General features: G+C 42.0%; 1 protein-coding gene across 1 annotated transcript in view; it reads right to left on the bottom strand.

Annotated features, from left to right (window-relative positions):
* Positions 1 to 25,112, bottom strand: part of CRTC3 (CREB regulated transcription coactivator 3) — a 1,604,530-nt gene that overhangs the window by 870,217 nt on the left and 709,201 nt on the right. The window contains exon 8 of the mRNA XM_044063561.1: positions 9,677 to 9,715. Within this exon, the coding sequence (XP_043919496.1) occupies positions 9,677 to 9,715 (39 nt within the window). The remainder of the gene's footprint in view (positions 1 to 9,676; positions 9,716 to 25,112) is intronic.

The raw sequence follows: 25,112 nt of genomic DNA, 5'->3' as shown, positions 1-25,112 counted from the left end.
ATTATTATATTTTACTTTTTTCAGTTAAATTTTGACTATTTATAGTTTGTTTATTACTGTGGATATGTTTACATTCTTTGTGCATGGTGCAGGAAATATATATAAATAGACTCACACATATACGTGCGCACACACACACACACACACACACACACACACACACACACACACACACACACACCTGTATGTGTGCATGCCTGCATATGAGTGTATGAGAAAACAAAGTATCAAAACTTTGAATGCCTGTCACAAGGGAGTGGTAGGAAAAGGGTGTACGCTACACTTTGAAAGAAGCGTAATGGCTACCCAAGCAGAGGTGTGTGTAGGAGCCTAGATAGTTCTATCTAAATTAATAGAGACACGTAGAAAGAGGCAATGGTATCCTAATAGTAGTCTGCACCCAGGAAAAAACAATATTTCTGTGAGTGTTTGCATCGACAAAAAAAAGATGTCGAAAAGGAGAGGCGGACTATCTGAAAGTCGAAGACAGAACATAATAGTGCTGAAAGAGTTCCGCTCCAAAAGGGAGACTGTTGGTGTTGAAAAGTCTGAGCTGTTAAAAAGAACAGTGTCAGGGAGTTGATTCCAAAGTCCGTAGAAAGGTTGGATCCAAGAGTCAATGATGCCAAAAAAAAATTATTAGCAAAAAAAAGTCAGCGCTAAGAAGATGTGAACCGACAAGTCGGTTACAAACATACTCTGCTTGGTAGAAAATATTCCGCACCCAGGGTAGAATAAGGAAATTAAGTATAGGAGACGGTATGGAGATCAGAACCGAAAAGTCGATTCCGACATAGCCTACACCAGAGGTGGTGCTAAAGGTTTACAGCAGAGCAAGGGACGTGTCAAGGGGATGTAAACTGAAAAGGTTGGTTCAGAACAAAGTCAACACCAAGGGTGGTGTCAAAGATCTGCACTGATACAAGGGACAGTGCCGAGGGAACAAAATCAAGAAGGGGTCAATTCCAAAGATTGTCTGCAGCAATAGAGGTGTCAGTAGTCTGCATTGATACAAAGAACGGTGTCGAAGGAATAAGAACCAAGAAGAGGTCAGTTCCGAACATAGTATGTAGCAATAGCAGTGCCATAGTCTGCACAGATACAAGGGACGGTGCTGAGGGAACGAGAGCCAAGAAGAAGACAGTTCCGAACCTAGTCTGTGCCAAGAGTTTGCACCGATACAAGGGATGGTGCCGAGGGAATGAGAATCAAGAAAAAGTCGGTTCCGAACATAGTCTGCAGTGAAAAAGGTGCTAATAGTACGTACCGATACGAGGGATGGTGCTGAGGGATAAAGAACTGAGAAAGGGTCGGTTTCGAACATAGTCTACAGCAGTAATGGAGGCAATAGTCCCCACCGATGAAAAAGACAGTGCTGAAGCAATCGGAACCGGGAAGGTGTCGGTTCCGATATAATTTGCAGCAACTGTGGTGCCCATAGTCCGCACCGATACAAGGGATGGTGCGTGGGGGAATGAGAATAGAGGAGAAATCTGAACCAATGGGTAGTGCCAGAGGTTTGCACCAACACAAAGGATGGTGCCTAGAGGATGAGAGCTGATAAAAGGTCGGTTTCCAAAACACTGTATTGACCAGTAATAGTTCCGCTGGTCTACATCGATGTAACGGATGGTGCCAAAAGGGTGTGAACTGAGGAAGATCGGTTCCATACATAGTCTGCAGTAAAGGTGGAACCATAAATGATTGGTTCCAAACATAGTCTGGAAAAGGGATGGTACCAATGTTCTGAGCATAATATGTAGGAAAAGTGGTACCAACAACCTGCACCGAAGCAGAGGACAATATCTGAAACAGTTGGTTCCGGAAAAAGGTCTCCAGAAAGCTGGTGCAGATAGAATGTACCAATATCAAAGATGGTGCTTTGAGATGTAACCAGAAGTGTCTGCACCGATAATGAGGGTCTATACCAGGATTTCGGTGCCAACGAGGCCACACAGAGATATCCATCAATTTCAGATTCAGCATATCACATGTTTAAAGCGTCGGTTCCTTACAGTCCTCAGCGGAGGACGATCAAAGAGACTTCGAGTAGGATTTAATGATTTATAATATATATAGATGAAGGAGGTGGTGAGACCTCCAGTTAGAGAAAAACCTCCAGAGGCAAAAAGGAGGCTCCTACCGTAACTGTTGTTTATTTTGTTTTGTTTGTTGCTTTGCCTCCTCTCTCTCTCTCTTTTTTTTTTTTAATCTCACAAGGAGGACTAATAGTAAAAGGAAGATTCCTCCCATAGACAACGTTTCTAGTACTGACTGTACTTTCTTTCTTTAAAACCAGTACGTCGATAATTTTCTTATCTGTCGGGTAAATCCTTGTTGGATATCGTAGTAAGGAATGCACCCATCAGCAGACAAGATTGTTTGAATTGAAGTCTAGTACAACTCCGATTGATGATGGAGAGAAAGAAGAAAACCCACGAAAGGGTGACGAGGGGAGAAACGACAACGATAAAAAGTTACCAAGGGCAGGTAAGAAATCTAACTATATGTATCAGAGAAAACTGATAAAACTAAATACTTAGCTCAACAGAGTAGGTGCGACACAATTGGCTGGTGATGTGGCAAATGAGATCTAAGGTTACAAGGACAGGGGAGTGATGGGTAGGATCTTAGCTGGAGAGGTTTTGGCTGACACAAGCTTGGTATATGACCGGCTCGGTTCCGACAACAGAACCGATAACCCACATGTAATGAATGAACGAAGATTAACAACATCAGATCTGAGAATTAACATAGGTTCATGGGTTAATAGGTTCATAGGTTAGTACTAAGCTAACTGCCCTTGCAAGCCATTTTAAGCCTAGTCAATTATCCCTTGTGAGACTCAAACCCTGCACCTTGTGTTTGTAAGGCAAATACTTTAACCATTAGGCCACCCTCCCAACATCATACAATGTGTGGAACTAATCCTAAATGGCACTATCTATAATGACTCCAAAGACAAAAAAAAGTGCAGACAGATTTACTGTTTGACATACTGCTCATGTCTAAATATCTAAATGTATCTAATTATTTTTCTGTGTGGTGCTTTTCTCCCTGGACCTCTGCTGAAAAGGGGCCTTTTTGGCTCAGTCACACACCCCCGGTTAACAAATGTAAAATAAAATAAAATAAATACTGCTAACTTTACTTCAGAAACTGTCACTAAATTGCCACAAATCACAGAGTCCCGCAAAACCCCAAAAATTTATCTTGGAATAGGTCCTAGCTGTACTCTAACTATAAACACTACTTTCAGACAAATCACTTGCAGCATATACATACCCATATATATCATGCAAACAAATGCCCAAAGACTTCTGATAAACACGTTTACTGGTCTAAGAACCTTTAGTTACAGGTTAGAAGCCCTATCCGTAGGTCTCCTATGGACTCCTGTGCAGATATCTTTGCCTAACATTCTGCACCATTAAAGACCATACCCTACTCTACTGGATCTTTTCCACTTTCATAGAACAAAGCTCCATAACCATGCAAATAAGGACTTGAACCTCCACCAACATATAAATAAACCATGTTGGGAAGACACATTTATTATCTAATGGTCACTCCATCGCTGGAGCAAACTACTCCTTGCAGGTAAAGCACAGTGACAACCTCACCTCCTTCAAGACGAACCCTATCAACTTGATGGGTACATCTAAGTGCATCTCTGGCCTGACAACTTTTGTACTCCCGGAAGTGGAGATTTAATTCCTGAAGGTGGTATCTGGAAAGAAGAGATTCTCCAGACTTACTTGCCTTGCAGTTCCTATCTTATGATCTTATCGATGTTTTCAGGACTGAACTTATAAAAAAAAAAAAAACTATTATGAGGACAACTTACACATAAAAGGATATATGAGTGACTTGGATAGTGTGCAGAATAATCTGAGAATAGGAAGAAAAGTACCTGATATTGAGTTATGTCACAAGGACAGGAATGATTGGGAAGGTGTAGTTGTGAGTTTATCCATATACTGTGGAAGGGCAAAATAACAGCATTTTTGTCTGCTAACTGATGACATCTGGGAGAGAGGCTACACAGCAATATATAAGACAGAGAAAGAAAAAGCACAGAAATTTATAAAGAAAATGATAAGGAGTGTAATATGAATAAGAGAAAAAGAGTTTAAGAAAGGGACAGTGACAATTACATTGACATTAATTAAAGCTAAACACTGAAATAAATTAAGACTAAAGTCGTATTCAGTTTCACCCCACAAAGTTAAAATGGATGCAAAATAATAATATTGTCTTGTCCACTGATATGCTACCATCAACTGACTAGAATGACAGATGTTTTAGAGAATAATGAGTTACACTGACTACTGTCTGAAAGAACTCTCACTGCCTTATCAAGAAAAATGTTGTTATATACCAAAAAAAAAACCTGAAGTATCATGACTTGTACTTTTGCAAACTTTATAAATACTAAATACTGAAAATAATGCTGAAAGTTTACAACAGCAGAGATAAATGCTGTTTAAAAAAAAAAAAAAACAACACTGTACCAATTAAACAAAAACAATTGTGGTATGAAGTATGAAGGAGCAGTTATTGCCCACACTTTTACTCTACGGCCAACACAGAGGAAATCAGACTGATGTTTTGTCAACACACAGTTCTACTGAGAGACTTTTTCTGTTGTTACTGTAAGAGGCCGTTCACAAAATATAAACATTACAGAAAGCTAGCAAAGTGCAATGAGAAAAATGAGAAACTGCTTTGATCTCCAACTGTTGTTTTAAATGAATAAATAAAAGAATACCACAGAGTTATTGTCAGAAGAATGAGAAGCAGAGTTGTCTTCTGTTTGTTGACTTCCTCCTTAGCCTGTTCTGCATCAAAAAATGTCTTTGATCCTCCAGGAAAAAAATCCTCTGAAGACAGCTGGATAGAACATCTTGAATCTCACACCTGCCTCTCTACATTCCCTAACTGCTGGGATAAATCTTCTTCTCTTCTGCCTGGTGTACAGCAAATAATCATTTCCTACAAACACTCTGCTGTCTCTAATTTTTAATAATTTTCACTTATGCCACAGTTTTGTCAGGATAAACTCTTTTTGTTGGTATGACTTATCCATGGTGTGGATATTCTTCAAAAGGGCCTTACAGAAACAGATGCCTGATGCCAGAGTCATGGGCTCAAGCTTAATGCCAAGAAATGTAGTTATCCCCTTTGGAAAAAAACACGTACCCATGAATTACCACATAGGTGGCAGGGCACTAAACATCGAAAGTGTGATGAGAGACTTAGGGACACAGGTGGACAGTGGTCTCACTTTTGGTAACCACATTGCCACAACAGTCAGGAAATCCTTCTATGTGGCACACCTCATCACTAAGGGCTTTTCATCCAGAAAAAAGGAGGTCATTGTCCCACTGTACTCATCCCTCATTAGACCCATTATAGAGTATAATGCCCCATTTGGTATGTACCTCACAAGACATCTGCAACAGCTGGAAAGGCCACAGAAATACCTCACTAAAAGAATCACAGGCCTAAAGCAGATGCCACATACTGACAGTCTAAAAAAACTCCAGCTATACTCTGTGGCATATCGTCTACTCAGAGGCGATCTCTGCTTAACATACAAGGCCATGTCAAACCCTGAGCTGTTGGGCATGCTCCACTTAAAGAAATCCCAATCCCTCAGAGCCACATGCTCCAGGAATTTAAACCTTGTCATCACAATGAACAAAAGATGCTGGAGGGATTGGTTCCTGACCCAGAGACTCCCCATACTCTGGAATAGGCTGCCCATACATATCAAGCAGAGCGCCTCCTTGGTCCTCTTCAAAAGGAACCTTGATGATTGGATGGGGGATAGGAAATTCACCCCGGGGATCATGTCAGTCCCCCTGCTAGACAGGGGCCCGGAGAAGTAAATATTGTGGGAAGAAATATCCAGGGAATTGTTATGGCTAGGCTTGCATAGGTCCTAGGGCCGATAGCCTCATACCAACCTATGAACCTATACCTCTCAACTGTCCAGATTTTCACAGAATGTCCAGATTTGTGGCTACTTTTGGTGTGTTCCTCATAAAATTTGTGGTTGTCTGGCAAATCATTGGGATGATCTGAGGACTGAAGTCACAAAACAATGATGTACTTTTAAGTTTCAGACTTCAAAGTCTTCAGAAAATGTAAGTTAGTACAAACCCCGTTACTCTAGCAACTAAGTTTATAATTGCAATATTTAAAATAAGTCCCTATTTTTTGGGGCATTTGCCCCCCCCCCCCCCCCCATTTTGTCAGGCTTTGCCCAGATTTCTTGCACTAAGAGGTTGACAGGTACGACTACATCTTAACTTATACAGGCCTTGGCTGTTTTTGCATTGCCTGATTTGGAGCATACACTCAAGGTGCCCTTTCAGTTAACAAATCCTGCTGTGGAATACCAGTCCAATTGCTTATTTGTATTTCATAAAATTAGTACAGTCTGTTCCTACCAGTTTCTCTGGGACAGCAGAAAATTTCAGGTTTTCTCTGAATGCTGTCTTCTAACTCTACCACTTTTTAAAACAGCTCTTCTTGAGAAGTCTCATGCAGCTCTTCTTGAGAAGTCTCATACTCAGTAAGCCTTTTCTAAATTTCAACCTCTGATTTCTGCAGTTTTTTATCAGCAGAGGGGTAGCTGGCTCAAATCAATGCCATGTACCAATATCACAAGCCAGCACCCCAACCCAGCCAGCTCTTCAACTGAAGAGCAAAAAAAGTCCTTCCCTGTAATAATCCAATTGCTACATTCTGGCTATCAGATTATTAAAATTACATCTGCACCCCAATAGCTAGCTCTTCTGTGAATATGTTGCTGTCCCATGGATGTGGACTACAACTAGTCAGGTAGGGGAATGGTGCAAAGCTCTGGAAATTGGGCTCCACATCAGGCCTTGTGCACCACAGGATCTCGTATTTACTTAGAAGTTATATACCTACCATAACGTTCCATGTTTGTTGTCCTTCATTTCACCTTCCTTCTTGAGTCCCCCCCTCCTTCCCCATTCCTGGAGGATCGATACAATGAACTTCAATCCAAATTTGAAAAGAAGCAACTGGTAACATATCAGAAAAATATGCAAACCCAAATGGAAAATCACATTTCCTGAAAAAAATCACTAAAATATATTTCAGTAGCCTAAGAATGCCACAGATATGCTTGAAAGCAATTCAATACAAAAGCAAAAAGATAGGAGGAAGCAGTGTATTACTGATGGATGACTGCTTTTATCTTATCTGACTTGCTAATGGGTAGGTAGGTGATTCAAAGGACGTTTTTTCAGTCATAACTCAACAGGTCTCAGAATAAAAATACAATGATTTACCTACACATAATCTGTACACATTTCAAGTTTCCCAGACAATAAGGTAATTCAAAGGTGAAATATAAAAAAACATAAAAATGGAATCTGTAACTCATAAAGCACTCAAGTTAAAGCTATATCAGAACTGCAAGAAAAAAAAAACTTAGATTCTTGTACTCTATTAAGCAAAGATTCAAAAATAATGCATAACTAAATAGCAACGAATGTAAATTATGACACTAGCAAAAATACGTCAGACAGTTGCTGAATACTTACATAAAGGCATACTATCCCCAAAAGTAGGCAAACAGGCCTGACACTTCATAAATGCAGTGGAATTATGTGCTCTATGTTTAGCATGTCACCTTCAACTACTACAATTGGTAGATGCGAATTACAGTACTGAATGGCGGCAGCAACATAGCTTAAGAGTTTACTTGAATGGCGCATAAAAAAGAACATAGTATACCACTGTGCACTAAATGCTCCTGTACTACTCACATGAGGAATACAATGTGCAGGATGACAGCACTACACAATACACCACAGCAGAAGCCAGGAAAAGCATTTTAGTACAGAATATACCTTTACTAAGTAGCTACATGCAACTATATGACAAGTTTTACCTTATATGTTAACTGTACTAGTTTGTGGAGCTTTTCTCCCCTGCGCCTCCAGTGAAAATGGATTCATGACCCAGTCGAACTTTCCCAATCAACAAATGCCACATAAAACAAAATAAATAAATACTATACTCTAAAAAGTTGTTTCTCTCGAGTACTCCGTGGTGTGCTGTCATGCCCAACTCATTACACAAAACAGGGGAACCAGGGTCATTACCATGATATGGTAATGGGGGGGGGTGTCTGGCATTGTGCAAGTTCCCATTGGCAGGTGCATGGCAGCATCACTTTGGGACGGTGAGAAAAACATTGCTGTGATAGCACATTTGCTGCACCACAGAAAGTCTCAAGGTTGGTAGGGTTATTCCAAATGTGCAATACAGCTGGCTTTTGCATTTAACTTTTATTTAGTACCTATACGTTGCTTCACTGTGTATGCTGAGCAACAAATCAGCACTTCACTGTGTATGCTGAGCAACAAATCAGCATGGAAGATGGATCACACTGCTCACAAATAGTACATAATCTATTTGTACACAGCTGGAGTCCTGTAAATTACCCAGAGACCAAGCCATAAGCAGGTGGTGTACTCTCCAGGGAGATGTAATCTGCACTGGGATAATAAACAATCCATTACAAACTGCAAAGGGCTTTAATATGCAGATATACTCTGCACAAGTCCTGTTCCACTGTGTACAAACTTTATGAACAGCACCCTTAATCTGGCATAAGCATTATCATTACAAAAGCTACATTCACAGACATCTTTTAGGTGCTCCAAAAGGTTTTTCCTAAAGATGGCAAATCTCTTAAAAATTCTTAACTCATTCAGAAGAGAATTCCAAGAGGTTGAGAATGCCCTTACCCCAAAAGCTAGATTGCAGGTAGCTTAGCATAACTCTGTAACATCCAGCTGCTAAAAAAAATAAAAGGCAACGGAATGAGTTCCCTTGTTGAGCTTCATAAGGAGATGGGGAAGTGGTCCAATTCAGGAAACAGAAGGAGAGTTAAGTAAAAAGTGATGCCTATGCCAGTGCAGACATCCAAATAAACTTTGAGATCAATGGACTTTTTTTATTTATACTACCAGATAGAGTCTACATAGACAAATGATTCAAGGAGAATCATTCACGATTACATGACAAGGGGATAGGTTCAGCAGCTTGGGAAAATTACGTGTGCTATGTGGCTCTTATGCCTGGAGGCATGTGTTCTACATATTCCTAACGAGCTCTGTAAACACCAGATCTTTTTTTTTCCCTGAAGCAAAGGTTAAAGAAAAAATGGAAAATGCATGTGTAAGTCACACACATGGTCCCATTCCTTGACAGCATAAATAAAGGCATTGGGAGCACCTTGATCACATGCTAGCCCCACTGGTTCTATTTCAGATACAGTGAAGAGACTTTTACAGATATTCTTAAGTAAAAGGGTCAAAATCAGTAACAGAATCCAATAACAAATACAAGGCAATTTTTATTACAAAGGAATGGAAAAACATAATTTGTTGGTTAAATCACATCTGTACTTCATTCAAAACACAAGTAGATGACAAGATTAGTGAAACCAAAGTTTTTATCTGCCACTATAGTACATTCTTAGTATTTTCTTTAAGGAAGTAACAAGCACAGTACAACACAATTCAATAAACAATGTGAATTTATGTCTACAAAGGGAACAAAAAAATCAAAATATGCATTGGAACAGAGTAAACATTGTAATATAAATCAAAATGTTACTTACCATCTCCAGTGCCATCAAGCTCCCCATCATGTAAGCTAGCTGTAAGAGAAGAAAGTGCACATTGAAATAAAACTATCAATAACATAGAGAGCAAATTTTAACATATCATTCCAACTATCCAAACCATCCAAAAGGAAAAACAGACAGTTAATGCATAACGTAACTCTGATTACTACATGGTATCTAGGTGCACAAAGGTCACTGTCTCACTGTACTATGCTGTAACAAACCAATCAAAGAGTGCAATACTTCCTTCAGAATGTACCTGACCAGGCATATGGAGCAACTAGAGTGACCTCGGATGGTCCTTACAAAAAGAAAACAAGGCACAACAAACCTGCCTACCCACTCTCCTGTAGATTGCTGAGGGTTGATCTATGCCTGGCTTACAAGGCATCCACAAACCCCACACTTATGAATCTCCTGCATATTCATAAGTTAAACAGTACTAGAAATACAAGGTCTAGGGACCTGAATTTTGTAGGTGAATTAAAACAGAACATGCAGGAGAGACAGATATGTGTCCCAGAGACTGCCCCTCTTATGAAACAGACTTTCCATCCAAGTGAAGCTGACTTTGTCTATTACCCAATTTAAGCACAACCTAGACCAGTGGATGGGTAATTGGAAATTTACACCAGGTCTGGCACCCATGTCCCTTACAGACAGAGGTAGCTTATAAATGCCTGGACCTCAAAGTCCTGTTTGGATACAGAACACCATTACTCTTTGGGGAAAACTTGGCTAGGCTTAGAAAGGGTCCCCACTGGTCGTTAGCCTATTAACGATCTATGAGTCTTTATAAAACACCCAAACACAGTAATAAGTAATTTGCTATTCTCTAGCAGAACTAAAGAATATTTGATAATGAAACAAAACAAGATCAATCCCATAAAAAAACAAAATGAACATTAAGAAACAACGCAGTCAAGAAAAACAGAAATAGGCAAAATAATGGTTCAATTTAAATAAAATAAAATAAAATAAAATAAAAATAAAATAAATAAAATTAAATTAAAAAGAAATAGTTTTCAGGCATATGCAATAAAGAACAATAAGAAAAAAAACACAATACACGGTTACCCTCTGCAAATTACAAGAACTAGGCAGACTGTCTATATGCTAACATACAGAAGGTATGCACAAGAACAAATGGATGGATGGAAAAGTAGCAACAGAAGTAGAAAAAAGGAATGAAGTGAGTCTTTGAAAACCAAATATGACGTAGATTCTACCTATCTTTATAGCACGTTAGAAGTGATGGCAAACGTTATAGACTAGCAGTCATTACTTACAAATTGCAGGATGTCAAAAGACTGGAGAATGTTGCTGGTAGTTTTGTCAAAAAGATGGGTTTAGGTAACATTCGGTTAATTAAGCTAGTCTCAAATTTTAATTCCCTAAAGAGGACCAATGCAAAATATGGAGTACATAATATCAAATGTTAAGACACTACCAACAGAAAGCTGCACGCTTTGTGTACTTTTTGTGGACAGTTCACTCTGAATATATACTTACGAAGGTTAGTTACACATCTTCAGTGTCCCCAACTTACACATCATCTTGATAAACCCGTAGCATATTACAGAATATCAGAGTCGAGAAACATTTGCAGAACTAGAATAATATATTGCAGAAGTGAAGGAACATATTCACTTTCAATGCAATGTATTTGGAAGTAAAGATGTACAACTTTCAGAAGAAAAAGTACTTTAACTGTAACCCCCAGTAATTCTCTCAATTCAAGAAAATTCTGCAGATAATGGAAAGTCGTGTATTTAATCAAAAAAATCTATTTATTCTGCAATTCAAATGGATTAGATAAAAAGCTTGAAAAGGTACAGTGTGCTACATTCTTTTATCCCACAAGTGAAAAATTACTGAAGATATTTAACATTTTTATTCTTCCTGAATAGGAAAAATGCAAAATAGTAACTATCAAAAGGAAGTTTCAGAAAATACTGTGAGACTAGAGCATCATAAGGTCCTGAGCAGGCTATACAGGTGTGTTAGTGAGCTGAAGAATACAGCCAACGACAGCAACTTTAGTGAAATGCATGACAATAGTGAGAGACAAAAAACATCTTGTGTTGAAAAAACTGACGAACTAGGAAAAGAGGAGACTTTTAAGAGAAAAGGACCTGACCTCATAAAAGCTTTAGATTTGCTCAAATAATGTAAAAAAGTAAAGTGAAAAGGTACTGTAATAACAATTAATTCCAGAAAAGCAGTTACAAGGTTCTGCACAAATGAAAATCAATAGCTATTAAGTATATGAAGAATTGCTGCTATGTTTTTAGTAAATTTTGCAAAGCTCTTCTGCAAAATGCCATCTTCTATGACATGCAAAAAAAAAAAAAAGACGTGTTCAACAGAATCTGCAGGTTGCTGGAAAAACATATGAAAATGAGTTGTGATGATGACACTAGAAGTGAAAAGAGCCAACACAATGAGGTCTGAAAATGCCTCAAAAGTATTGAAAAAAAGACTGAAACACAGAATGATGGCCTGAAGATCAGAGAAATTACTAAGCAAAATGCTAAAGTTACACTAGACAATGGCAAACAAGCTTTGTAGTCTTTCTGAAGACAGTTTTATGGCAATGAGGTTCGATTGCATCAAAAACAGCAATATCCACCTTGTTACGGTAGTTTAGAAACTATCTGGCATCAATAAGTCAAAAACTGCTGACAAGAATATAAAAATTAGTACTACATTAAATCGCAGCACTTAACAAAATATACTTTCCTAATAGTGGTCACTTATCTTGTGTGTGGCTAGAAACAGCAAAAATATTCACAGATTAAAATATGGCATGTATACACAAATAAACACAGTCATAGAGATGCCTCAGATATTACGGAGAGCAACAGCAACAATCGCCTTCATACATATGCTGAATCATACAAAAGCTGAGGAAGTTTGTCAGAGAACATAAAAAGAAGTTATGTACCTACCATAACGTTCCATGTTTGTTGTCCTCCATCTCGCCTTCCTTCTTGCTGGTTGGGTTCGGAGCTGATCCTCGGCTCCGACTCGGCCAACTTACTATAGCTCGAGAGCTTTTATTGGCTCGAGGCTACCCTTTATCCCAACATGCCTAGCAGCAGCTACCCACACCTCGTTTGTAATAGCCCACACTAGACATTTCTAGAAAAAATTCATTTTACTAAAGGTATTATACCAATAAATTAGCAAAGAAAGAAGAAAGACAATGCATGGTTAACTAACCTGGTATGTCAGCAGGAAACTCAGCCAGTGTAACCAGTAACTCACTCCTTTCGATCCTCCAAGAAGGGGGAAGGAGGCGGGGACTCAAGAAGGAAGGTGAGATGAAGGACAACAAACATGGAACGTTATGGTAGGTATATAACTTCTTTATGTTATGTTGTCCCATCTCACCTTTATTCTTTCTGGTTGGGACCTGAATCCTGGGTGGCTCATTGGAACAGACTCTTCAGAACTGTGAAACCAAAGAAAAAAGAAGTCATGTCTTACCATAACGTTCCATCTGAGTTGTTGATCTTCATTCAGTCATTACTGTTGGGTATTCGGTTCGGATATCAGAACCGAGCCGGCCATTTACCAAGCTCGCGTTGGCCAGAAACTCTCGAGCTAAGAACTTACACAGCATGCCCCTCTCCCTGTTACCTCAGATCGAGTTTGCAAGTTGCAGAATGAAGCAGAGGCAACCTCTAGTCAAAAGACCTACTGTTATAGGACGATGAGATCCATTAGAACCCTTTGGAGGGGGAAGGAGGGTGGGAAGTAATGACTGAATGAAAATCAACACAGATGGAACGTTATGGTAAGACATAACTTCTTTATCTGATGTTGTTAATCTTCGTTCATTCATTACTGTTGGGACATAGTCCCCAGCTATCTTTACTCCTGGGAGGCCCTCATGGAAGGACATTCCTGAGCACCATTGAACCAAATGAAGCTCTTCACCTAGAGGAGAAATCCAATTTGTAATGAATGATGAAGGTATGAGGCCTGGCCCAAGTTGCAGCTGCACAGATGTCATTTAAAGAAGCTCTCGCATGAAAGGCAGCAGAGGTTGCTACTGACCTTGTAGAATGGGCCCTTACAGATCGAGTTAAAGGGATGTCGTGCTTTTTGTAAATAAATGTTAACACAGTCTTTCAACCATTTAGCCAATGTGACCTTAGAAACAGCACACCCTGATCTAGTTCCAGAGAAAGCCAGAAACAACTGATCTGATTTACGAAAAGGTCTGGTTCTGTTCAAATAAAAAAGTATTTAGGGTATGTAGGCAATACTCTCCTCTGTTTGAATGATTGGGAAAAAAAACTGGCAAATCAATAGTTTGGTTAATAGACATTTCTGAAATCACCTTTAGCAAAAAGGATGAATTAGTTCTCAGAGATACTCTGTCTTTATGAAAAAACAAATAAGCGCGTTTGATACACAAAGCCTGAACTTCAGAAATACGTCTGGCAGAAGTAATGGCGACCAGGAACAAAGTCTTCCATGATAGAAACTTGAGGTCGCAAGAGGATGCTGGCTCAAATGGAGGTGCTGTCAGGGTTTGTAACACTAATGACGGGTCCCAAGGCTGCGTTGGTTCTCTAAATGGGGGTTTTAAGTGAATCACCTTTTAAGAAAGTTTTACATAACTTGTGTGACATAAGGGATGACTCTTGGAAGCCACTGTGAGTAGATATAGCAGCCAAATGAACTTGAATGGTAGAGCCTGATAAACCAGATTGAAAAAGATTTGAGAGGTATCCCAATACTACAGAGATAGGAGCCGAGAAGGGATCCATCTGTTTTTCTTTTAACGAGAAAGTAAATCTTTTCCACTTGCTGAGGTATGTAAGTCTGGTGGAAGACTTATGAGAGGCAATAAGTATATCACGGACTGGGGAAGAAAGGTCATGCTGCCTGGCAATCACAGGAAGTGGAGGAGCCAAGCTGTGAGCTTCAGGCTGGTCATGTTGGGGGTGAATTAGGTTCTGCAGATGGGAGATCAACTCTGGAGTTGGAGTTAGAATCCACGGTCGATCTAGCAGGTGAGGCCATAGAAAGGGAAACCAAATTTGTTGAGGCGAATATGGTGCAATGAGGATTACTTTATTCTTCAACTGGCAGGCTTTCTTTAGGAACTGGGGAATGAGGGGAAGAGGAGGAAATGCATGAAGTAGACCCGAGGGCCAATTGTGGACTAGAACGTCCCTGGGTGACTGTCCCCAAGTGGGGATCAGGGTGAAGTAATTGCTGCATATGTAGTTGGTTGGGGAAGCAAAGAGGTCGCAGCAAGGGTAACCCCAGCGGTTGAAAATCTCCGTCGCTGTTAGAGGATTTAGGGACCACTTGTGAGGCTGTAGTATACACCTGCTCAATTTGTCTGCTATCATGTTGGAGCTCCCGGGAATGTGCATTGCTATCAGAAAGCAGTTGGTAGCCATCGCCTATTACCATATCCTCATGGCCTCATGACATATTGGGTAAGATTTGGTTATGCCTTATTTGTTGATGTACCAGACCACTGACATGTTGTCTGACTGAATTGCAATAGTCCCTGATGGAAGGATGGAATGGAATGCTTGCAACGCTAGAAGCACCGCTCTCAGTTCTGGGGCACTGATAAGCAGATGGGCCTCTAGTTCCGACCATGTGCCTTGTACTGTCTTTCCCTGAAATCGCCCCCCCCCCACCTCAACAGGGAGGCGTCCGTGGTCATTGTAGCCTTGGGCTGATAGAGGGTGAAGGGACGAGACCATTAAGTCTTGTTTGCACCTTTGTGTTACTTGAATCTTGAAAGACAGAGGATATTGAAAAGGGTACCACTGGGTGAGTAGTAGCCACTGCAGGAGTCTCAAATGGAATCTTGCAAGGGGGACAACAGTAATTGAAGCTGCCATGGATCCCAACAGCTGTAGGATTGAATGAGCTGAGGATTTTTCTTGAAAAAGAATTGGTATCAACTGTTGTTTTATTCTTTGGATTCTGTGGTCGGGAAGAGATGCTGTGCAATTTTTTTGTGTCCAGAAGAACCCAGATGAACTCTAAGGATTGAGAAGGGGTTAGATTGGACTTCTGCCAGTTTATGGAAATGCCTAGATTTTGTGCTGTGTAAAGAGAGCATGCCAGGGCTTCTTCCAGTAGATGCCTGGTGAGGGTGGTAAGGAGCCAATCGTCTAGATATGGAAACACCTAGACTCCTTGAAGTCGCAGGTGAGCTGTGACGACTGCCATGCACTTGGTGAACACTGTGGGGGCTGTAGAGAGTCCGAAGGGCAGTACTCGAAACTGGTAATGATTGGCTCCCACACGGAAGCAAAGAAATCTTATGGATGGTAGTACGCATCTTGAAGATCTAGAGAGCACATCCAATCATCTCTTTCCAACAATGGAAGGATAGACTGTACCGTGACCATCCGGAATTTCTGTACATTCACAAATCTGTTTAAAACATTGAGATCCAACATTGGTCTTCACTCCCTGGTCTTTTTGGCACTAAAAAGAGTCTTGAATAGAATCCAGATCCTATCTTGTCTGGGGGGCTATTTGGATGACTCTTTTTTGCAGCAGCTTTGAAATCTGTAGTGTTGCTTCTTCCCTTTGACTGGGTGGAACATCGGGTAAGTTTCTGAGGGTGATGGAGCAAAGATCGAAAGGAATATGATAACCTCTGGTGATTATCCGTTGTACCCAAGAATAGTACAGTTTTGTACCTACCATAAATGTAGATGTTTGAGTGTATTCACTGCTGCAGTCATTACACTTAGGTTATCCTGCCGTCAGGCGGTCCCGTAGTTGGCCAGAGTTCCAAAGTCTTGGTCCGGCGTCGGTTGCTGTCGCTTCTTTCCTAACGTCAGTGTGCCAGGGGTATATAAGATGCAACCGACACCATTTTCTTCAGCTTTTCTTGCCCCAGATGTTAGGTACCCCCAAATAGGTAGGCAATACATATTGCTAATAAAACATACATAAAAAATAAAAACACTAACTTCAGTTACAAGCAAATACACCACATAGGTTGTATAGGGTAGAAAGGTATAGATAAGTCCCAGCTAAGAAAGTGGGGCTGGAGGGAGGGTAACCTGGACTGCAGCAGTGAATACACTCGAACATCTACATTTATGGTAGGGACAAAACTGTACTATGTTCATCGTGTTTCACTGCTGCAGTCATTACACTTGGGTTGAATCCCAAAGCTGAGGTTGGGTGGCTGGGTCTATAAAGGATTCGGGGTGGCTATGAGGCCCTGCAGCACTGCAGTGGCAAAGCCAGCTCTGGATTTAGAGTAAAGAGGCAAGTGGTAATGCTTGGTAAAGGTTTGCACTGAACTCCAAGTTGCAGCTTCCAAAATATCCTTGGTAGGTAGTCCTCTAAGGTAGGCAGTTGAAGTGGCTGTTGCCCTGGTGGAATGTGGCCCAATGTTGCTAGGTACAGTTTTTCCATGCTGTGTGTAGCAGAAATGGATACAGTGTCCTATCCACTTTGAAATGGTCTGCTTTGAAATAGCCTTTCCCTGTGATCCTGCAGCATATGCTACAAACAATTGCTCAGTTTTCCTGAAAGCTTTTGCTTTGTCCAAGCAGAAGCGTAACTGCCTGTGCATGTCCAATGAGTGCAGAAGTCTCTCCCCTTTATTCTGGGAATTTGGATAAAATGTTGGCAAGTGAACAGTTTGGTTAAGAGCCATACTGGATACCACCTTTGGCATAAATGTAGGGTTTGTTCTTAAAGAAACCCTGTCCTGATGAAAAATTATGAAAGGTTCCACTGCCATTAGTGCCTGTAACTCTGAGACTCTTCGTGCTGAGGTTATTGCCAGAAGCAGAGCAGTTTTCCATGACACATATTTTAATTCTGCTGAGTTGGCTGGCTCAAAAGGAGGTAAAGTTAGTTTTTCCAAGACAAAGTTGAGGTCTCAAGTTGGTGCCCTCCGGGGCGGTCATATGTTTTTAGCCCCTCTGAGGTACTGTTTTAATAATGGATGAGAAAAAATAGGAGGATCCGTGTTGTAATGAGCTGAGATGGCAGAGGCATGGATCTTAATGGATGAAAAGGATAGGCCTATGTCCAGCATCTCAGTTAAGTATTGTAATATCTGAGCAATATTTGGAACAAGAGGGTCAAAGCTTTGAGCCTGGTTCCAGGCGCAGAATCTCTTCCACTTTTCTGAATAGGATTTCCTGGTGCTGTGCCTCCTGGCCTCCAAAATGACATCCATAACAGCTTTAGAGAGAGGTGTTGACTGCTTGGCTAAGTAATCTGCCATGCAGCCAGGTTTAAGGTTTTGAGCTGGCTGTGCAGGATCTGATTGTTTTGTTGAGTCAGAAGTTGAGGAATTTGTGGTAAAGTCCATGCTGGGCCTTGAGCCAAGTTCTTTAAGATTGGGTACCAGTGCTGGCGTGGCCAGTCTGGGGAAATCAGGATCATTTTTGGCCTTTCTTGTCTGGCTTTTAGGAGTACCTTTGAAAGGAAAGGCAGTGGTGGGAAGGCATAAACTTTTAGGGTTTTCCAGCTGAACGAGAGAGCATCCACTTTCCATGCTTGCATGTGGTAAGTCCTTGTGCAGAATTTCTATAGTTGGCAGTTCAGCGGGGAGGCAAAAAGATCTATGTCTGGGCACCCCCATTTTTGTGTTATCATGCTGAATACTTGTGGATTTAATTTCCACTCGTGAGGATCCATGATGTTTCTGCTTAAGTCGCCTACCAGAGTATTTTTCTTTCCTGGGAGGAATTGTGCTTGCAGATGAACTTGACAGGTCAGTGCTGTGTTCCACAAAGTCATGGCTTGTCTGCAGAGGGGATAGGAATGAGTGCCCCCTTGCTTGTTTATGTACCACATAACTGTGGTGTTGTCTGTCTTTAGTAATAGCTGTCCTGGATGCAGAAGGTCCTTGAAAGCTGTTAGGGCATTTTGTACAGCTAGCATCTCTTTTTTGATTGATGTGAAGATGCATTTGGTCTGTGGCCCACTTGCCCTGAATACATTTTCCTGCCATGTGTGCTCCCCAGACGCAATCTGAAGCATCTGTTGTTAGTGTCTGCCTGGCTGTGGGTAAAGTGAAAGGCTGTCCCTTGTTGTGGTGACACGCCTGTGCCCACCATCGAAACTCCTGTTGTAGGCAGGGAATAAGTGGTATTACTGTTTCCAAACTGTGACGGTGTTGAGTCCAAACATTTTTTAGGTACCACTGTAATTTCCTCATATGCAGTCTGGCATATGGTATTAGTAGTATGCAGGATGCCATGAACCCCAAGGCCTGCAGAATTTTTCTTGCAGGGAGTTGGGTTTTTGTTGCCATCAATTGAAAGTACTGAGTCAGTTGTTTTTGCTTGTCTGGCGTGAGATAAGCCATCTGGGCCGTTGTATTTAAGCTGGCACCCAGGAATATTATCTCTTGTGAGGGCACTAGTTTTGACTTCTTTTCGTTTACTGTGTACCCTAGGCAAATTAGCAATCTTTTTACAAACGCCAGATGCTTTAGAAGAATGTCCTTGCTCTCTGCTTGAATAAGACAGTCGTTCAAGTAGGGATATATTTGAATTCCTTTTTGTCTGCAAAATGCAATTACTGGTGCCAGGCATTTTGTGAAGACCCTGGGCGCAGTAGATAAGCCAAAGAGCAGTGCAGAGAATTGGTAATGCATTGTGCCAGCTATGAATCTGAGGTATCTTCTGCAATTTTGTCTGATTGGGACATGCAGGTATGCCTCTTTGAGGTCCAAAGTAACAAGCCAAGCCTTCTTGCCCAGCATGGGGAGAAGTTGTTGTAGTGTCAACATTTTGAATTTCGGAACATTCAGGTAAGTATTTAGAGTAGATAGGTCCAGTATGGGTCTCCAGGTTTTGTCCTTTCTGGGGACCAAGAAAAGTCTTGAGTAAAGTCCTTGTCCTTGTTCCTGTTGTGGCACTTTTTGGATAGCTCTCATATCCATGAGGGCTGTAATTTGCTTTTGTGCCTCAGCATTGATTTTGTGGCAGGTCTGGGCATTCCTTTTGGCCTTGATAGAGTGTGAAAGTGGAACCTGTAACCTTGAGACACAATATTCAGAACCCATTTGTCTTGGGTGATTATATGCCAATTTTTGAAAAAAGTGCTAGTTTTCCCCCTAAGGGAGCGGCCAAAAGGTAAGTGCTTGGCATTTGAAGGGGGAAGTCATTGGGACTGTTTCCTATAAGGTTGTGACTTGTCTTCTCCTCCTTTTGGGGTTGAAGCATCCCACTGTCGTGGTCTGTAAGAGCCTTGGAGCTGAGATCTGCCTCTTGGGCTTCTGTATCTGCCTCTTTGTGGGCTGTCTGACACTGGAAAGGACCAATTATTAGAAGGCCAATTTCTGCTAAATCGAGGTGGCTGTACCTGTAAGAAATCCTTCATTGTTTGCATAGATTTTGCCTTATCCACCATTTTCTTTAATATCTCTTCTGCTTTAACACCAAACAAGATATCATGCTGTAAAGGAGCATCCAATAATTTTGCCTTAACATGATCAGGTAAACCTTGTTCTTTTAACCAAGCATGCCTTCGAATCACAGATCCTGTAACTGCGGCTCTACAAGAAGCCTCTAATGAATCAAAACCACATTGCAGAGCATGTTTTCCCACTTGTTCAGCTGCATGCAATAAATCCTGCATTTCCTTATAGTCAGGACCTTCTGAGCTTGTAAGCATTTTCTGTTTTAACAGAGACGTTAAATATTGTTGGTATTTAAGCATGTGGAATTGGCAATTTAAAGCCCTTACTGCTAAAGTTGCAGAAGTGTAAACTTTCTTCCCCCATCTATCTAATGCTCTAGAATTCCTGTCAGAGGGAACTGGATTTTTAGCAGTGGAAGCCTTTACCCCTTTGGGATCCTGGGAAATAGTTTCTGGGTCAGCTGCAGGGTTTTTATAAAGAAATTTGTGAGAGTCAGGGACTCTGTAGAACCTATCTGGCTTGACTGGTGCTGGGGGCAAAGAATCAGGGGTTAAACTGGATTCGGAGAACACATCATCTACAATATCTAACACAGGCGGAATAGCAAGGGGCCTGTGCTGAGGCAATAAAAAAAAATCTCTGAGCCTTTTCTTGGATTCTGAATAATCCTGGCTCTCCCAATGGAAATGCTCCCTCATGGTATGTAATGTTTCCCCATAAGAATAATCCTCAGGAGGAGAGGCTGAAGGGATGGAATCATAGTCTGTATCCTGCCTAGGCCTTTTATCAGGAGGGGAATGGGAACCCCTGACCAGAGTAATAAGGTCTTCGGCCATTTTGAGCATCTGTTTTTTAGGCATGGAGGCCTGTCCAGGTGAATGCTGTACTTGTTTATTTGTCTCTAATGGAGTTTTAGAGTTAGTTGTTGTTTTGATGGTCAGCTGTGAAGGTCTGAAAACACCCTCAGAAGCCGATGCCTACTCAGCGGCTCCGGACCCATCTGAGGGGTTAATTTCCGGAGGCCCAATACCTTGAGTTTCCAGAGGCCTAGAAATCTCCATGTGGGAGTCGGAGGCGGCCTGTGGCTCTGAGGTAGCGGTTGTCAGGGGCTGCGAAAGCGCCTCACTGAGAACCGGCGACTGGCCTAGAAGAGGCTTCATCGTCGGTTTTGGACCTCGGATACCTGTCCTTATCTTTGTCTTTGTGTTTTTTGTGTATTCCGGTCGTCGGTTGTTCAGATGGCATGGTATAATCGAACCGTCGGCCAAAATAATAGCGAGCAAAATCAAACCGACATTTAATAGTGCGCTTGTTAAATCTAGCACAAAACCGACAACTAGTGATGTCGTGGTCTGGGCCTAGGCATGGAATACAGTAAGAATGAAAATCATTATCAGGTATTTGCTTCCCACAAGAAATGCAATTATTAACTTTTACTGACATCGGTCTGAGGCAAAAAAAAGTTTCCCCAACGGGGTACTTAGCTTTATTGAAGACTTCGGTTCTGAAATTCGAATTCGAAAATCTCAGGAGTCGGCCGACCGGCACTTGTAAACTGCTTTTGCTTCGAGCATAGAGCTGCAAGAAAGACTGGAGAAAATGGCATCGGCTGCATCTTATATACCCCTGGCGCACTGACATCAGGGAAGAAGCGACAGCAACCGATGTCGGACCAAGACTTTGGAACTCTGGCCGACTACCGGACCGCCTGACGGCAGGATAACCCAAGTGTAATGACTGCAGCAGTGAAACACAATGAACATCTGTGGTTATTGTCACGCAGAAGGGTACAAGGAGAAGCGACCCTGAATTGCTTCCAGAGGAAATCAGCTGGGCCACTCTTCAGGAGCGCTGGTACGATTGGCCAAAGGAAGAATCTCTGGAACCCTGGTTTCACGGACCTCCACTGGCCTGAAAGGGACGTCTTCCACTGGAGTTTCCCCCTCTGCCCCTGGAGTAAAACTCGGCACGTGCGTCATGGAAAGGACTCTGTGATTTCTTATGCCACATTTTTCCACTCCTCTGATTTGTAGAGTAGAACCTCTGAGGGGAGGAGAAACCAACACCAACGGCAAAGAGGGTCTTACCGTCCTGTTCACATCTAGCCAGTGTGTCTTTAACTTTGGGTCCAAACAAAAAAGAGGCTTCAATGGGAGTGTTCAGAAAGGAAGCCTTGAAGGGGTCCACAAGGTCACACAGGCGTATCCAGGCATGTTGTCTCATGACTATGCCTGCACCCGCAGATCTAACACCTCCTTCCATGGCATGAGAAATCAGGTGCATGGAGGAGTTAGAGATGGATTCAAGGGTGGCTAACTGTGAGGCCACTTTGTTGCAGACCTCAACAGAGACAGCTCCAGCCAAGGTTTCAGAGAGCTCAGTTATTAAGTCCCTTTGAAGCCTGGTGAAATGTGCCAGAAAGTTCAGGGACCTAACTCCAGAGATCGATGATGCAAAAACACGCTTCCCTAGTCTATCCATCGTCCGGGACTCTTTGTTGGGTGGATGGATGGTCTGGCTCTCTTCTGCCAGTTCCTTTTTAGTTGCGGCCGCCACAACCATGGCGTCTACTGGAAGACGTTTTGACCACTGTGGATCACTCTCAGGGGGTGATAAGATTTTATCACATTAATGTGATAGGGTAAGAAAGAGGTTATAATGTCAATAAAATTGTGAAAGCTGTTGAATTTTTAGATAAAATATCAAACAAATATACTTAGCTCAAGAGAAGTGGCTTGACACGGCTGTTAGACAACGTGGCAAACGAGATCTGGGGTAACAGGGAGAGGGGCATGCTGGGTAAGATCTTAGCTCGAGAGTTTCTGGCTGACACGAGCTTGGTAAATGGCTGGCTCTGTTCTGATATCGGAACCGAATACCCAACAGTAATGAATGAATGAAGATTAACAACATCAGATGCCCTATTCCAGGAGACCACGTCTACTTTGTAATGAGTGATAAAGGTATGAGGATTTGCCCAAGTTGCAGCTGCACATATTGAGTCTATAGGCAATCTAGGTTGGAAGGCCACAGAAGTGGCTAATGATCTGGATGAGTGACCTCTAGGCCTTGCTGGAAGGTCCTTTTGGCACATTTCATATGCAAAGGTAATTGTGTCTGACAACCATTTTGATAAAGTCACCTTTGATACAGGAAGGCCCTGCTTATTACTAGCAAAGGAAAGGGATAGCTGGTCTGATTTTCTGAGGTCTTTTGTTCTGTGTAAGTAAAAACGTAATTGTCTATGAACATCCAATTGGTGTAATTTATACTCTGCCTTGTTGCCATGATTGGGAAAGAAGACAGGGAGCTGAAGGGATTGGTTTAAGTTGGATTCTGAACAGATTTTTCGGTAGAAAGGATGGATTAGTCCTGAGAGAAACTCTATCTTTGTGGAAGATGAGATATGGATGGCTAATAGATGGAGCATGAAGTTCATAGACCCTGAAGTTATGGCAACCAAAAAAAGAGTGCCTTCCAGGACAGAAACTTCAGAGAACAAGATGCTGCCGGTTCAAAGGGAGGTACAATCAGAGAAGCTAGTACCAAATTAAGGTCCCAAGGTGGGGGAGGTTCTCTTACTGGGGGCCTTAAAAGAGATGTACCTCGTAGAAAGGCTTTGCATAATTTATGGGACATTATATTTGAATCTAAGTCTCCCAGATGAAAGTTAGTGATGGCCGCTAGTTGGACTCAGTAGCGGCAGCTGCACCTTTTTGAAAAATCTCAGCCAAAAAATCCAGAATTTTGTGAACTGGAGTTGTAAAGGGATCGATATTATTACTTTTTTTCCCAGTAAGAGAGCCTTTTCCATTTGCTATTGTAAATTCGTCTGGTAGTGGATTTGTGAGAAGAGACTATGACATGCTGTACAGCAGGGGAAATGTATGGAAGCCTGGGTAAGACTGGAAGTGGAGTAACCAAGCAGTGAGCTTGAGAGTCTGAAGGGATTGGTGAAGCCCACCTGACTGATGCATCAGAAGGTCTGGAACTGGGTCCAGTGCCCACGGCTGAGCTTGAAGATGACTGTAGAGGAACAGAAACCAGATCTGTTGAGTCCAGTAGGGGGCAATGAGGATCATTCTGCAACCCAACGAATTTGCTTTCTGAATTACCTTTGAGATTAGAGGGAAGGGAGGAAAGGCATAAAGAAGCCCCTAAGGCCAATCGTGGACAACATCATCCCTAGGTGACTGTCCTGGAGGGGGGACTAGGGCGAAGTAGCTGCTGCACTTGTTGAGGGGAATGGCAAATAGATCCCAGCATGGCTGGCCATATTTGTGGAAAATCAAGTCCGCAATTTCCTCTTTCAGGGACCAGTCATGAGGCATAAGAATCGCCCTGCTGAGCCTGTCAGCTATCACACTGGATTTCCCAGGAATGTGCATCGCTGTCAGAAAACACTGGGAGGATATCGCCCATTGCCATACTCGGAGAGCCTCTCGAAACAAGGGGTAAGACCTGGTTCCACCCTGTTTGTTGATGTACCAAACCACTGACATGTCTTTTTGTATTGCAATGGTCCCGGTAGGAAGAGAGTATTGAAGAGCTTGCAACTCCAGAAGCACCGCCCTCATCTCAAGAGCACTGATGTGCAAGTGGTACTTGTGAGGTTGCCACGTGCCTTGGACTGTCCATCCCTGATAACCCCCCCCCCCCAATCTGGGAGGCATCCGTGGTCACTGTGGCTACCAGATGAGGGTCCAAGAATGGTCTCCCCGCGTCATCGGAGGGGAGACCAGCCACCATGAAAGATGTCTCTTGCACGATTCCGTGATTAAGATCATGTGTGACATTGGTAATTCTTGGAAGGACCACTGAGCGAAGAGGAGCCACTGTAAGATTCGCATGTGGAAGCGTGCTAAGGGAACAAGCAAGATAGCCGCTGCCATAGATCCTAGAGTTTGTAATACCTGTTTGACTTGAACTCTCTTGCTTCTCAGTAGAGAGGATACCTGTTGACAAATGGTTGAGATCCTGTTCTGAGGTAGCTTGGCTATCATGCTTCTTGTATCTAGCTCTGCTCCTATATAG

The sequence above is a fragment of the Protopterus annectens genome, chromosome 2.part1 (genome assembly GCF_019279795.1).
Source record: "Protopterus annectens isolate FY-2018-M chromosome 2.part1, PAN1.0, whole genome shotgun sequence".
Taxonomy (NCBI): domain Eukaryota; kingdom Metazoa; phylum Chordata; order Ceratodontiformes; family Protopteridae; genus Protopterus; species Protopterus annectens.
Note: the sequence above shows the minus strand (reverse complement) of the source record. Positions and strands in the feature narration are given on the sequence as shown.